This window comes from Oncorhynchus masou, chromosome 21, assembly GCF_036934945.1.
Source record: "Oncorhynchus masou masou isolate Uvic2021 chromosome 21, UVic_Omas_1.1, whole genome shotgun sequence".
In the NCBI taxonomy this organism is placed as follows: Eukaryota; Metazoa; Chordata; class Actinopteri; order Salmoniformes; family Salmonidae; genus Oncorhynchus; species Oncorhynchus masou.
In genome coordinates, this window is record NC_088232.1 from 33,419,434 (window position 1) to 33,436,354 (window position 16,921).

General features: G+C 44.7%; 1 protein-coding gene across 2 annotated transcripts in view; it reads left to right on the top strand.

Moving 5' to 3' along the window:
• Nucleotides 1–16,921, top strand: part of LOC135508188 (protein O-mannosyl-transferase TMEM260-like) — a 35,115-nt gene continuing 18,194 nt past the window's right edge. The window contains exons 1-4 of one of the 2 annotated variants that reach the window (XM_064928213.1): nucleotides 1–122; nucleotides 483–598; nucleotides 5,813–5,844; nucleotides 7,511–7,674. In XM_064928213.1, the coding sequence (XP_064784285.1) occupies nucleotides 493–598; nucleotides 5,813–5,844; nucleotides 7,511–7,674 (302 nt within the window). In that variant the 5' untranslated portion in view covers nucleotides 1–122; nucleotides 483–492. The other variant, XM_064928214.1, reaches the window with a different exon arrangement.

The following is a 16,921-nucleotide window of genomic DNA, read 5'->3' on the forward strand; positions in this document are numbered from 1 at the left end:
GCTGATGGGCAGACCAGGAAGTGAAATCAGCAGTGACTATAGTCATTTGAACTTTATACGGAATAACCTGTTGTGGACCATGCAAGTATTTTTGGAAGCTAGCTATTGATTTGTTTCTTACAGTAAGACACTTAATCAATAATACCTAATATGCACGAGTCAATATGAATGGCGCGTCTTTGTAGCGGAGAAATAGAATGCGCATGGCATGGGTCTGTAGTTGTTACCAGTATCTTGGACATTACTTTCAATGAATAGGCTAGCTAGCTGGCAAGGCTACGTTAGCTAGGCTGTGCTTTAAAATTAGAATAGCTAACGTTACCTTGGCACAACAACAAAAAAACATTTGTAAATAGACGTTGGGGTGTTAGCATTGAAACCTAGCGCTAGCTAGCTACTCATTATTTCAGTGCTAGCTTAGCTTTCCAGCTAATTGTGCATGCACGCTAGCTTACAATTCGTGTTTTTCCCCCTCTATCTAGCTAACTAGCCATGGTGGTGGAGCAGAGAAGCTGGGTGCTGACTAGCGCCACTGTCGCCTTTGTCGCAGCGCTTTACCTGCCCTGCACACAGAAGGCTGTCCCCGGTGGAGACTCAGGTAAAGTTTATGAGCTTGTCAGGCAGCCAATCGTGTATGGTTTATGACGAGTGACGTCTCTCCTACCGGTGATCTGACTAATCATACAGGTACTATATGTAGCATTGCTCTTGTTAAGGATACAATTTAATCACAGTATATCATGGTTTGTGAGCAAATACATTTTGCATACACCTTTTCAGTGTGCATGCAGAAGTAGCTAATGTCAGTTCCATACTCTTTACATTCGAAATGTTTTCTACTTACCCATATAACTTGTTACTCCGTTGCATCCAAAAATGTTCATATTATATTCAGTGCACACTTTTCTGGTGGTGACATTCCAGTGCATTGAATCTTCTCATTATATGAGGTGCCTGGATACAGCTCTGTTCAGTGGCATTGGTGTTGAATAAGCCATCAAGTCCTTTGTTTTAGTTTGTACTGTACTGTCCATGTGTCCTGCGAACATACAGTAAACATCTATGCAGTTCTATAGGCTTATTTGATAACATTTGATAATATTCTTCTATTTGTTTAGTATATCTTGTGCACACTCAGTCTCTTATATTGTCTCTTTAACCATCACAAACAAACAGTAAAATTGTATGTAGTTTTATAGGCCTACTTAACAAAATGTGAAATGTTTCCACTATTTGTGGTCAGAACATTGTTTTGTTTCTCATGTGCTTCCTCTGTCTCTTCCTATCAGAGGATATTATTTTGGCATGGAGTGAAGATTGGCAGTGCACATTTATTTAGTGATAAAGTAAAAATTTCATTCAAATTATGACAATGAAGCGACAATGAACTGTGTTTTAAAGTTGTTTAGTAATGTATTCAGCAGGTAGTGGTGTGTCTCTGCTTGCCTGCAGACTGAGACAGGGAATTACTCCAGTGTCAGGATTACTGATTCATAGATAACCATGGATGGGAGACTGACATTCACATCTGCCACAGTACTTTTGTCAGGCTTTAGTGTCAAAAGTCTCCTCTCCTCCACCATTTGCATTGTTATTAACATAATGTGGGTTTATTTCCTAAAGAGAAACTGCATTTCCTTCAAAAATCTCTCAATAAGAACAAGATCCAAATGTTTCTCTTTAAGAAAAACGGTTTTGTGTTGGCTAGTAGTTTACTAAGTTTAACATTCACTTTTGATGTACAGTAGTTACTAAAATAAGAAATGCCTCATTTATATACTTTATTATTGCAATGGTTATTAAATGTAGGTAATCTTTAGTTTATATGTTGTTGCAGGGATAATTGCAGCTACTCTTGACCCATGGTAACAAATTTCCATACTATATCCTCTTTTTATTATGATTTTTGACAACATTCATTTAATGCATTTCATGAAGTAATGGCCTGTGTAAGTAGGCTACAAACTGTGCTTAGAAATATCATACCGGTATGAACACTACATGACAAAAAAATATGTGGACACCTGCTCGTCAAACATCTTTCCTGCTATTCCAGCCTCCACTCTTCTGGGAAGACTTTACACTAGATGTTGGAACATTGCTGCAGGAACTTGTTTCCATTCAGCCACAAGAGCATTACACGGAACCCAAACCGGCTGCGCGCGTGCGCTATCGTGCATACATTTATTTTGCCCCCCCCCCCACACCAAACGTGATCACGACACGCAGGTTAAAATATCAAAACAAACTCTGAACCAATGACATTAATTTGGGGACAGGTTAAAAATCATTAAACATGTATGGCAATTTAGCTAGTTAGCTTGCACTTGCTAGCTAACATTAATTTGTCCTATTTAGCTAGCTTGCTGTTGCTAGCTAATTTGTCCTGGGATATAAATATTGAGTTGTTATTTTACCTGAAATGCACAAGGACCTCTACTCCGACAAAAACCGTCCAACCGAATCGTTTCTAGTCATCTCTCCTCCTTCCAGGCTTTTTCAACATTTAACTTATATGGTGATCGCATCTAAACTTTCATTGTATTACCACAACTACAGGCAAAACAGTTTGTCTTTCAATCACACCCACGTGGGTATAACCAATGAGGAGATGGCACGTGGGTACCTGATACTATAAACCAATGAGGAGATGGGAGAGGCGGGACTTTCAGCGTGATCTGCGTCAGAAATAGGAATGAGTTCTATTTTAGCCCTTGGTGTAGCAGATGCTAGTTGGCGCTCGAGCAGTGTGGGTGCAACAATTGAAGAACATGGATTTCTAAATGTAATTTGCCGTGCATGCTACGTGTCGGGTCTGGTCAGCATGTTAGTGATGTCAGAGACTGATGTTGGGTGATTAGGCCTGGCTCACAGTCAGCGTTACAATTCATCCCAAAGATCTCAACAAACCATTTCTGTATGGACCTCTCTTTGTGCACAGGGGCATTGCCATGCTGAAAAAGGAAAGGACCTTCCCCAAACTGTTGTTACAACGTTGAAAGCACAGAATCGTCTAGAATGTCATTGTATGCTGGAAGTAAGGGGCCTAGCCTGAACCGTGAAAGTAGCCCCAGACCATTATTCCTCCTCCACCAAACTTTACAGTCAGCACTATGCATTGGGGCAGGTAGCTTTCTCCTGGCATCCTGCAAACATAGATTCGTTCGCCGGACTGCCAGATGGTGAAGCGTGATTTATCACTCCAGAGAATGCTATTCCACTGCTCAAGAGTCCAATGGTGGCGAGCTTTACACCTCACTGTGCATGGCGATCTTAGGTTTGTGTGCGGCTGCTCGGCCATGGAAACCCATTTCATGAATTCCCCGATGAACAGTTCTTGTGCTGACGTTGCTTCCAGAGGCAGTTTGGAACTCTATAGTGAGTGTTTCAACTGAGGACAGATGCTTCAGCACTCTGCGGTCTCATTCTGTGAGCTTGTGTGGCCTACCACTTCGCGGCTGAGCTGTTGTTGTTGCTCCTTGACATTTCCACTTCACAATAACATCACTTACAGTTGACCTGGCAGCTCTAGCAGGGCAGAAATTTGACGAACTGACTTGATGGAAAGGTGCCACGTTGAAAGTCAGAGCTCTTCAGTAAGGCCATTCTACTGCCAATGTTGTCTATGGAGGCTGTTTGCTCGATTTTTTTTTTTTTTATACACCTGTCAGCTGTGTGTGGCTGAAAAAGTAAAAGCCACTGATTTGAAGGGAGTGTCCACATACTATTGTGTATATATAGTGTAGGTTCAGCTACAGTGAAAGTGGATTTGGTGGGCATGAATGCTTTGCTCACTAGGTTTGTGTTGTTCTGGCATACATTCTGCAAAGGGGAAATACATTGAAACTGCATTTTGCAAGATGGAACCATTTGAAAAGCCTGGGCCAGATATGGGGGAGTAGGGGGGAGAGTACAGGAGAAAAGCCCCGAGTAGCCCTGCTGGTTGTGATGCTGCCGAGAGGCCTGGGCCTTTGAAAAAATGTCCAGACCCTTCTCCACAGCGTTTAGGGACGGTGCAGGATGCCCACTCCGATAGTGCCAGCTGAACAACCTTTCCCAATTCTCCAGGTCTCCGTTTCCATGTTCTAATCTCTTTAGGTGTGATGCGCCCCAGAGAGGCTTGAGCACACCCTGCGGGAACGCTGTTGTCTAGGAATGTGGTGTGTGGAAGTGACAGGGATTATGGGAAGGCTGGTGTGGGTGCCTGTGCTCTGCTGTAACAAAGACTCTTGGCGTCCACGCTGCTACCCTGTCGACTCATATATTTTCCCATTTTAGTAATGGGACCGCAGCACTGCTGTATCTCTGTGCCTCTGCCACTCTGATGTTGTAGCCCTATATTATTTACAATTGTATGTTGGTGTGTAAAAGTGTACAATATGGAATATGTAGTGTGAAATGGAAGATGAGACAGAGTGATGATAAATGATGACAGGTAGTTCTCATGCCAGGTGAAATGGACCAATGGAAACATTTGAGCTGTGCAATTGAAGAGGTTTCGGGTTTCATGGCCTATTAAACTGATAAGAGTGAGGGCGCTTCATGCGCCAGAAAGTCCAACATGATAATGCACTGTATCACAGAGGTTAAATGCAGAAAATAGAGGCAGGTCGGCCAACTGTTTGAAATTATACTGCAATGTTCTGTAATTTTGGTATTGCATCAAAACCCCAGTTCTTGCAATTCTACAGTCATTTTGTATGTTCATGTGTGTTACTGATATTTATAAAAAACATATTTCTCAACTGAAAAATGTATTTTAATTCAGTCAATATGGCCAAATATTAATTATAGCACAGAGCTAGAAGAACCATTTCCAACTATATAGCCTACATTTATTGCAAATGGACCACATGTAACACCATCAGTACAATTATATAGACATATTTGCAAAGACTCTCTTATACACAAATGTATCAGTCAAGTTATATTTCATGCAAAACCTTGATGCAAAAACTACAATTCTCATTTCTTAATCTGTTTTTATGTAGAAAAATATTGTCATTGAATTGTACCCCAGAGAGAACAATATCTGATTTATCTATATTCAGCCAGCAGAGGGTGTTGTGTAGGGCACACGCATTTATCAATTACATTTCATCTGAACAAAATTTCAATTTTCATGAGTGGGAGGTGCAAACATTGGGTGAAAAATCTGTGTAATTGGAAACGCATTGGATAGATTCTGGCAGAAATGGGTTTGTGCCCAAAATGATCTGATGCATCCTGAAATAGCGTTTAGGGGGATGAATGCAGTTTATGCTGCACCCCACACAGAGGTAGAGACAGTCATAAACCTTGCAACCAGCTCCTGTGTCCTTAAGCTTACCTCATCATGCTCTCATTGTCACCAACACTGCCTCCATCTCTGTGTCCTCTCTGGACCAAAGGAGAGGCTGGGAGTGTGTGAACAGAGAGAAAGGGATGGAAAGACAAAAGAGAAGGGACCTGGTGAATGGGGAGGTTTGGAACAGGAGCGATACTCTCAGATCAGCCTACGTGTGTGCCTGTGTGGCGAAGCATTGGGGAGGAAGTGTTATGGTGTGTTTGTGTGTGTGTGTGTGTGTGTGTGTGGCGGAGATGGGAGTAGTTTTGCTGTGTGCGTGTGTGTAGGGGGGAGAATCGAGAGAGGAAGAGAATGAGCGTGCCGCTTAGGAAATGTCACACTGGGAAGATTTACAGGTTTTGATCCAGGCAAATTAATGCAAAACCCCAGTGCAAGTATTTGATTTGGGAAAACTTTGGAGCAGACTTGTCTCTTAATAATAATGATTGGGTTTACATTAATTTCCTCCCCTATTGTCTTCCACAGGAGAGCTGATCACCGCTGCTTGTGAGCTGGGGGTAAGCGTTAGCCGTATTGTTTAATCAATTCACTCATTAACTCCTTTAAGCATTACGGAAGTTTAATTAAGCATGGGCAGAAAGCAGATTAATTTACTTTCAGTCCACAGGTTTTTCCCTTCTTTTCTATACACTTATTTGACTAAGTTGGAAGTAGAGAATGCTATAATTTGCAACCCATTTTTCAAATCCAATTAAAGTCAATGGTAAGGCGATGGCTTTCTTAGGCTCTGCCTTATGTATGGTATAAGGCTCATTATATCTTTTTTTTGTGTTTGTGTAAGCTGGGAAGAATGAACTAAATCGGGTTAACAGTTATAATAAGTTTTATTATTTAATAAAGTTTATTACGCTGCTGTGATCCTTTTAGGGAGGCTGTGTCGGTGTCACTATGCCAGTAATCCTGCCGTTAGTGCCGCAGTCCGTGTGGCCTGCGTGTCAGGCCTCCCCAGTGTTCGGAGGTCTTCCCTGGGCCCGGGAACGCCGGCCCTCCCCTCTGATCCCCTGAGCTCTGGAGCTCTCTCTCCCCACAGCTCCCAGTGGCCTTGGTGTCCCTCTGCTGTCCTTTAGCTCTTTAACTATGAGCTGGTCCATCTGGATTTGCCCCCACATCCCGTCTTTCCTACCTCCACCTCATGTTCACCTGTGTGGTGCTGCCTGCCTGTCTGACCCACCCATCTGTTTATCAAACTGGGATTTTTCACTGTCTCCCTTCACCCCTTCTTTCTCTCTCTCTCTCTCTTGGGCTCCTCCCCCTTCTCTGTGCCTTTTTACCGCCCACATTTCTTCTCCTTCTGTCTTTCCATTTGACCTCCCTTTGACCGCCCTCGCTTTAAAAGCTCCTCCAGTCTCTCCCCACTCTCCTCAGACCGAGCTGAGGCTGGTTGTTGTGGACATACCCAGGGATCCAATGAGCCTCGGCCGTGTCCGTGATGATTGGTGGTGCAATCACTCTCTCACCTCTCAGTGGCGGCTCCATTTGAAGGGCTGCCCCTGCTCTACGGCTGACCCAGCCTTATCTGTGTCAGGGAAGGAGTCTGTGTGTAATGACTGAGCCCTTATCGGCCTGGAGGAGACTTAGCGGCTAATTGCAGTGATTTCTGGGATCCCCCGGGTGAGAGTGGCTGCGGCTCTGAGGGGATTTGGGGGCTGGTGTGCACCACGTGCTGCAGCACGGACCCCAGTGTGTTGCCTTGTCCTTGGGAAGTGATGAAGGGAGGAAGAGGAGGAGGAATGGTTTGTGTAGAGAGACAAAAGAGGGTTGGGAGGCCCTCTCATAACAGAGTCAGTCAGTCAGCGGTCAGGAAACGGTAACAGTATGGCTGTCTAGGCCTACCACTCTATCCCTTCACTTCCACCACCACTCCCCCTGGGGCACTCAGGTGCAGCACTGGTGGAAGTGAGGCTAATTAAAATGACAGGCTTTCATTACCCTGCTACCACCTCTCCCTTTCATCCTGCCTCAGCCCCGTACCCCCACTCTGTATAGTTCCACCACACTTATTTAAACATTTCCCACTCCTCAAACGCATTAGCCTGATATCCTGGGCCAGGAAAAACTTCTACCTATACACTGATGTCCTAAGGATAGTGGGCTCCCTCCTGTCGCTCTCCTCATCATCCCTCCCCTGGTTACTGTCCTCTCCTTCTCTCTCTGTTGGTGCAGGTGGCTCACCCCCCGGGATACCCAGTCTTCACCCTCTTAGCCTGGCTGGCTCTGTCCCTGCTGCCCTATCTCTCCCTCTCCGTGTCTCCGGCCCACAGTGTCAACCTGCTGAGCAGCTTGCTGGGGGCCGGGGCCAGCGGGGCCCTCTGCTTCACTGTCTGCAGGTAAGACTACAGCACATCGCTAGGGCCAGGCGTCTCTCCTGGTCAGGTCACCTAGTCAGGAAAAACTCCAGGTCCTTATCTAATTATAATCAACATGGTTAGTCTGCTGCATCCAATAGTAATTCTGCTATTCTGCTTGTTTGTCAATTATATAGATCAGTGGTACCCAAACGTTTTATAGTCCCGTACCCCTTCAAACATTCAACCTCCAGCTGCGTATCCCCTCTAGCACCAGGGTCAGCGCACTCTCAAATGTTGTTTTTTTTCCATCATTGTAAGCCGGCCACACACACACTATACAATACATTTATTAAACATAATAATTTGTTTTTGTCAAGTGACCGGCTCGTGGGAAGTGACAGAGAGCTCTTATAGGACCAATGCACAGATAATAATCTAATAATAGGCACGTGGTAGCAAAGGGCATCAGTGTCCTAACAGCGCAATTTGCCAAGGCAAGAAAATCTGAGTGCAGCTCAATTCAAAAATCTGGCAGTGGCTTCTGATTTAAATTCAATTTTCACAGAACCGCTTGTTGCAATTTCAATGAGGCTCTCTTGTTCAGATATCGGTAAGTGGACTGGAGGCAGGGCATGAAAGAGATAACAAATCCAGTTGTTTGTGTCATCTGTTTCGGGAAAGTACCTGGGTATTTTGCACACCCAACTCACTCAGGTGCTTCGCTATTTCACATTTGACTTTGACATTGTCCGTAAGCTTGAGTTCATTTGCACACAAAAAATCATACAATGATGGAAAGACCTGTGTGTTGTCCTTGTTAATGCAGACAGAGAAGAGCTCCAACTTCTTAATTATAGCCTCAATTTTGTCCCGCACATTGACAGTAGTTGCGATGAGTCCCTGTAATCCTAGATTCATATCATTCAGGCCAGAAAAAACATCACCCAAATAGGCCAGTCGTGTGACAAACTCATCATGCAAGCGGTCAGAGAAGTGAAAAATATGGTCAGTGAAGAAAACTTTAAGCTCGTCTCTCAATGCAAAAAAACGTGCCAAAACTTTGCCCCTTGATATCCAGCGCACTTCTGTCTGTTGTAAAAGCGTTACATGGTCGCTGCCGATATCATTGCATAGTGCAGAAAATACACAAGAGTTCAGGGGCTTTGCTTTAACAAAGTTAACTATTTTCACTGTAGTGTCCAAAACGTCTTTCAAGCTGTCAGTCATACCCTTGGCAGCAAGAGTCTCTCGGTGGATGCTGCAGTGTTCCCAAGTAGCGTCGGGAGCAACTGCTTGCACGTGCATTACCACTCCTCTATGTCTACCTGTCAAAGTCCATTTGATGTCAAAAAGCTGTCCAGCGCTTTAAAAATATCCTGCCATGTCACTGATCCGTCGTGAAACAGTGTTGTTGATGAAGGCAATGTCTGTATAGTTTTTTTGGCCTTTTCCCCTAACATTATCCCAGCCATATCCGCGGCAGCAGGAAGAACTAAGTCCTCCACAATAGTATGGGACTTGCCTGTCCTAGCCACTCGATAGCTCACCATATAAGACACTTGTAGCCCCTTCTTATTAATGGTATCTGTTGCTTTTATACCTGTCTTACTACTCGAATGTCGTCTTAATTTTCACTCAAAAAAACTCCTGTGGCTTATTTTTCAAATCGTCATGTTTTGTTTCTAAATGTCTGCGCAATAGTGAACGTTTCATCGAGTTGTGAGATAGTACTTTTGCACATATACAGTGGGGCAAAAAAGTATTTAGTCAGCCACCAATTGTGCAAGTTCTCCCACTTAAAAAGATGAGAGGCCTGTAATCATCATAGGTACACTTCATCTATGACAGACAAAATGAGGGGGAAAAAAATAAATCCAGAAAATCACATTGTAGGATTTTTAATGAATTTATTTGCAAATTATGGTGGAAAATAAGTATTTGGTCACCTACAAACAAGCAAGATTTCTGGCTCTCACAGACCTGTAACTTCTTCTTTAAGAGGCTCCTCTGTCCTCCACTCGTTACCTGTATTAATGGCACCTGTTTGAACTTGTTATCAGTATAAAAGACACCTGTCCACAACCTCAAACAGTCACACTCCAAACTCCACTATGGCCAAGACCAAAGGGCTGTCAAAGGACACCAGAAACAAAATTGTAGACCTGCACCAGGCTGGGAAGACTGAATCTGCAATAGGTAAGCAGCTTGGTTTGAAGAAATCAACTGTGGGAGCAATTATTAGGAAATGGAAGACATACAAGACCACTGATAATCTCCCTCGATCTGGGTCTCCATGCAAGATCTCACCCTGTGGAGTCAAAATGATCACAAGAACGTTGAGCAAAAATCCCAGAACCACACGGGGGGACCTAGTGAATGACCTGCAGAGAGCTGGGACCAAAGTAACAAAGCCTACCATCAGTAACACACTACGCCGCCAGGGACTCAAATCCAGACGTGTCCCCCTGCTTAAGCCAGTGCATATCCAGGCCCGTCTGAAGTTTGCTAGAGAGCATTTGGATGATCCAGAAGAAGATTGGGAGAATGTCATATGGTCAGATGAAACCAAAATAGAACTTTTTGGTAAAAACTCAACTCGTCGTGTTTGGGGGACAAAGAATGCTGAGTTGCATCCAAAGAACACCATACCTACTGTGAAGCATTGGGGTGGAAACATCATGCTTTGGGACTGTTTTTCTGCAAAGGGACCAGGACGACTGATCCGTGTAAAGGAAAGAATAAATGGGGCCATGTATCGTGAGATTTTGAGTGAAAACCTCATTCCATCAGCAAGGGCATTGAAAATGAAACGTGGCTGGGTTTTTCAGCATGACAATGATCCCAAACACACCGCCCGGGCAACGAAGGAGTGGCTTCGTAAGAAGCATTTCAAGGTCCTGGAGTGGCCTAGCCAGTCTCCAGATCTCAACCCCATAGAAAATCTTTGAAGGGAGTTGAAAGTCCGTGTTGCCCAGCAACAGCCCCAAAACATCACTGCTCTAGAGGAGATCTGCATGGAGGAATGGGCCAAAATACCCGCAACAGTGTGTGAAAACCTTGTGAAGACTTACAGAAAACGTTTGACCTCTGTCATTGCCAACAAAGGGTATATAACAAAGTATTGAGAAACTTTTGTTATTGACCAAATACTTATTTTCCACCATAATTTGCAAATAAATTCATAAAAAATCCTACAATGTGATTTTTCTGGATTTTCTCATTTTGTCTGTCATAGTTGAAGTGTACCTATGAGGAAAATTACAGGCCTCTCTCGTCTTTTTAAGTGGGAGAACTTGCACAATTGGTGGCTAACTAAATACTTTTTTGCCCCACTGTAACACACTGTGGCTGAAGAAAGGCACAACTGTCAATATAATTGAACCACAAGTCAATGTATTTCTCATCATATTTGCGCCTCTTTGATCGTCCAACGTCCCTGTCTGTTGTTCGGTGCTTTACCGGGTAAGGGGCAGTAGCTCTTCGGCTGCATCAGATTCACAACTCTCAGTGTTCATGCTAGCTGGGCTAACAACAAATTACTGATGTTAGCATTGGATGTGCTCGTGGAAGCAGAACAACTTGTGTCATTGACAGGTGCAGGTGTAGTAGTACTACCAGTACTACCAGTAGAGCTGGTATATGTCTCTATGGACGCGGGCCTTACTTGTTTTAACCAGTTATCAATTTTTGATAAAATGGAACGAGCAGCAGCTATGTTTGGCTACACACCGACACTTTGTGGAATTCCCGTGAGAGAGTAACGGTTAATGTGATTGGATGTTAATTATTTGGCTAGGTTACCTGTATTTGACATTGTGTTGTTATTTCGATGAACACTAGATGGTTTAATTTTATTTTTTGCAGTGAAACGAGGCTATTCAGGCGAGAAAAAAGGTTGGAAAATATAAATGGACTGTTTGAAAATGTGAAAGAAAATATATAAAAATAAATTATATATATATATAATTTATTTTTAAAGTGAATCACATTTTAGATATAGATAATAACTACATGGATAATTACTTAATGAGCCAACAAATGGGGTTTTAGCACAAAATGTAAACTCTCTTCGTAGCACAATTCTGTAATCCCTGAACATTTTCCAACTGACGTTTGCATCTCGCTGCTTGGTGAATGGACTGGTGATATTTTTGGGTAGTTTCTGACTGGCAGTGGTGTTCCTGATCCCCCTGTTCTGTATTCAGAGCAGAGTCCCACCACACTCCTCCCCCACAAACACACACAGCCTGTTTACCCATCACCTACCCGTTGTATGTGTGTGTGTCACACAGTCACAGCTCCCTCCAAGTGCCTGACACCTCCCATCACCCAGCATGCTCCCAATCCTGACATGGCACGATTTTTAATCTCCCCCTTCTGCAGTCCTGGGTCTAAACGGGACAGGATCCTCCCTCCCTCTCTCCCTCCCTCCAATCAGGAACTCAGAATATTAGCCACTGTGTCTCTGTACATTCCCATGCCACCCTGCCTACGGCCCTCCTCCTGCAGCACTGCCTGCCTGCCCGCTGACCCCATCATGTAAGGAGTCTTTTCCCCCCTATCTCTCTTTGACCGTTTGCTGATTTTGGTAGTTTCCTACGTGTGCTCTGTGCACCATTGGTGGCAGCTTCATTTCAGACGTTTTCCCCATAGTGTTACATTTACATGGCCCATTTATGCATGCAGTGCTATTTTGAGAATGTACTGTGCACCGTGTTAGATTTACCATTCCAACAAATGAATTGTGGCGTATGTTTAAAAACTGTGCCATTTGTAGCACAGATACAGGACCAGCAAGCTGTTTTGGGCCAGAGAAAGCAGGTGATACAGGGCTGGTAAAGGGAGTATCACTGCTCCCATGTGGGCTACAGTGAGCTGGGTCCATTTCCTGTGTGCTTGGCCGGTGGTGTCTGGTGGCAGGTGGGCTGAAGGGGGTCAGGGTACAGGGTCAGCCCTGCTGGTGCAGGACAGGGGCTGGGGAGGAAGTGCTCTCTCCATGTGGACTGGCCCTCAGCCCGGACTGACTGACTTCAGCTTCACTCTCAGCCCCTGTCCTGCCTCTCCTCTCTTCAGAGGTGACTCATAACCTGAAACCGGCTGGCCTCCCAAGAGAGGGCAGAGGAGAGGAACATTCTTATTATTTCTTTCCACTCTCATTCTCACTCACTCCAAAAATCCCAGTATGTTAGTGGCTAGCCAGAGCTTAGTGAAATGATGCGATTGATCGTTTATCAAACAAATTCCAAAACGCAGTTGAGTCCAAATCGGAGACAGAGACCGAGAGAATGAGATCCACAGAGCAACAAACCACAGAGGGAACAGGAACAACTACTCTCTAACGGTTCCCTCTGTGGTTTGTTGCTCTGTGGATCTCATTCTCTCGGTCTCTGTCTCCGATTTGGACTCAACTGCGTTTTGGAATTTGTTTGATAAACGATCAATCGCATCATTTCACTAAGCTCTGGCTAGCCACTAACATACTGGGATTTTGGAGACAGCATCTATGCATGCTGTCTGAAGATATTTGGACCACAACACATGGAAAGTGCTGCCCTGTTTGTAATCTCTAAGGATTTAGATCAAAATTTGGATTATAATTAAACTAAGTGAAAAGTCATTATGAGGACCCCAATAATGGGCTGATGGGCACTGAGGACTTCAGCCAGAGCACCCAGTCATACCCTCTAAGCTTTTAAGTATGAATGTATAATTTACGCTTTTCAATTTGAAAAATAAGCATAAAGGTTTTAGTCATTATCTGTCTGGAGCATGATTTGGGTTGAGGCTGTGGCTGGAGTTCAGCTGGCAGACTTGGTAGGGTACTGATAGGGCTTGAGGGGGCAAGGGGGGTAGATGGTTTCCGGAATGGTCGCTGGGGGCATTGGGTGCTTCGCCCGTGCCCGGTTGGGTGGCAGAGATGACATGCCACGCCCCTGTGGGGGTCCCTCCGGCCAGACCTGGCCCTCAGACTAAATGCCAACACTGACCAGTCTGCACTCCCTCCCTGCTCAGTCCTCTCAGGAACATTTGAGCTAATCTCACTAAGCTGAACTATGGTAATACCTATTCTATGTCTGTGATTGACATTTACCCTGGTTGGTATCCAATCTCCATATAACTTTTGTTTGTATCACAGCAGTATTTTGAGAGTGGTTATGCAAGTGGTTGCACCAGAGGAATAGTCACAGTTTCAAATGCGTAGGGAATTATTGCATTGAAGTTATTACATGATATCCACTTTTTTATTTTTTCATGGACTTGAAGGCAGTTCCTCCAAAACAGTCAATTGCAAGACCTTGAAATTCGTCTGTAATATTCCCAACATAGCAAGCCTTTGATGTATCAATTTAAATTAGTCGGACAGATTGCTGTTTTTTAATGTGGTGGAATGTAAATTGATAGACTTGGAAGCCATTTCTCCCTAAACTGCAAGTTGCGTAAGTGTAAAATGTAGCACTTAGCTACCCTTTGATTTGTCAATTACAGCACACTTGGCTTAATCACATGGTTTGATGGACAAATTGCCCGTCTCCTATGTTATCACAACAGGATTAAACAAGCCTTTAAGGATGGTGGCCATAATGATAATAATTAGTAAATCAAATGTTTTTTTGTCACATGCTTCGTCAACAACAGGTGTAGACTAACAGTGAAATGCATACTTACGGGCCCTTCCCACAATGCAGAGAGAAAAATAGAACAACAATAACACAAGGAATAAATAAATACACAATGAGTAACGATAACTTGGCTATATACATGGGGTACCAGTACCGAGTGGATGTGCAGGGGTACGATTGCACTTGAAACTTCCTAGGAATAAAATATGACCCTATCAGTCCTACAAAAGTCCTCTATACAGTCTCAGGAGGACTATAAGAATGTGTGTACCCTGTGAAAGAGGATGATCCAGAGAGCTCAGTATTTGGTGCTCCCTCATTTCACAGTTTATCTACTAAAGCTCCTCTGTATCTGTGCTACCTGAGAGGAATCTCTCTCACGCCGTTCCTATAGTAATCCTGAGACCAGAGACCGAGACGGAGTACACTGACAGCCAGTGGAACGCTGAAACAACAAAAACACTGTCCCCACCAACATCCAACAATCAGCACTTTTGACACGTTGTGTACGATTACATAACAACAGGATTCGCGAGGCGCACCAAATGTGCCCCGTCCCCTCCCTCCCCCATCCCAAAGGCACACCGGCGAGACACTCACCTGCCAAGAGCGGGCCTGTGTGGACCAGCTGATACGTCAGTGGACCGCAGGGCGGGCGGTGTGCCAGACCATGCCTAGTGCCCAGTGCTGTGGCCCAGGCTCCTTATAGGGCCTCCACCATATGGCCCTGATGGTGCTCCCCCTCCCTACCCCCCACTGCTGCTCACTCAGGTGGCTTGTTTTTCCACTGGGCTGGGGCTGCTGGAAGGACATGTGTGGCGAGGTCATTACTGGATCAGTGCGTGTGTGTGTGTGTGTGTGTGTGTGTGTGTAGTTTTATAGGGATGAATGGGGTGGGGGGAAACAGCTGAGCATCCCCCTTTCTCCATCCGCTACCCCCCTGCTGGTGGTAAGGCAGCCCCTCCCTTTCACAACTGTTGTGGTCAGGTAGAATCTACATCAAGGCACTTAGTGTTCAGAGCCATACTTCCCTCAACCATAGATTGAAGGGGGTAGTTGTATTGTTTAAAAGCTCCTATGTTTGGACCTTTGCCCTGTCTGTATGATATCCTACTGTCTCCTGGGACATGAGGCCTCCTGCTCCTCTCACCCTCCATCCTCAGCATGACCAATGGTTCCCCCTAGGATTCATCCTGTAATACAGTTAAACAGATGTTTAATGAAGATGTTATTTCCTCATTACTGGCAGTGGGATGGGGATAGAGGGGGGTAGATAGACAGCATAACAAAGTACCAGTTTAATATTCCTCTCGCCTGTGGCCCTGAGATTGTGTCTGCCTCGGACGTAAATTGTACATCCCTCACCCACCACAGGCAGTCTTAATAAGACACCAGGCTAGTCGACGGATCAGACTCGGCAATTACAATTCAGCCAGAATTAGTTAATGGAATCTATAGAGTAACATTTATATATCAGTGGTGGCTGCCTAATGACTTTGTTGAAATAGCCGCAGCAGCAGCATAAAAATGGCTTTCTGTGAATCACATAAGCACCAGATTTCTGTAATTTGTTTTTTTCTGTTTTGTGTAATTTTTGTGTGTTGGGCTGGAGATTAAGATGGCATTCTGGGAGAAATTGTCATGTCAGTGGCTGCATTGTTTGAGCGGGATTGTGGTGATTAATTTTGCATGTACTCTGGAGCATTGGGCGAGGGCGGGTGCTCTCCTGGAGGAGGGGTGACTGAGGCACGCTCCACTCTCTGGTCCTGATTTACCACTCCTCTTCTCTCCTATCTGCTGCTGTGGTTGCTGCTTCTGCCTGATTGGGGAATTTAAACAGGAATGTGTGCACATTTAGGAAGGTTTGTTTGCAAGCTGCTGGAAGGCTAGGTATTATGAATAAATTCATAACATTTTTATAATGATATATGTAGCACCCATAATATCATGTGTATGATCTACTTAGACCTGTGTAATATATGCTTTATGGTAGATAGTTAAATTGTTACCTCTATTACTTAGCTTGGCCCAAAAACAGAGTTGCATGTCTGTTTCCCAAATGTGATGCAACAGAGCACTTAACCAGAAACACTGTCATATTATCTAAAGATCCTCAGTGTTCAGCCCACTGTCCTGTCCTGGCCACATCTAAACCCTGGGGTGCCAGTGTTACTGAGCCAAGGCCAGCTGGAACTCTGTCACACCAGACCAGGCCAGGACACCACTTCATGGACTTCATCCTTGCCTCTTCAGGAATGTGTGGTTCTTTTCCTGCCATGTCTCTCCCAAAGCGCCACTCACAGAGTGAGAGAACAGTGGAGGGCTGATCTGCGATGGCACGGCTGTGGCATTATATGTGACAGTCCATCCCCTGGTCTGCCGCTTTGTGTTGCCTCATTCGCTACACATTCACTACAGACAGGCTGCTGGTGGCCCTTTGTGTTGCCTCATTCGCTACACATTCACTACAGACAGGCTGCTGGTGGCCCTTTGTGTTGCCTCATTCACTACAGACAGGCTGCTGGTGGCCCTTTGTGTTGCCTCATTCGCTACACATTCACTACAGACAGGCTGCTGGTGGCCCTTTGTGTTGCCTCATTCCCTACACATTCACTACAGACAGGCTGCTGGTGGCCCTTTGTGTTGCCTCATTCGCTACACATTCA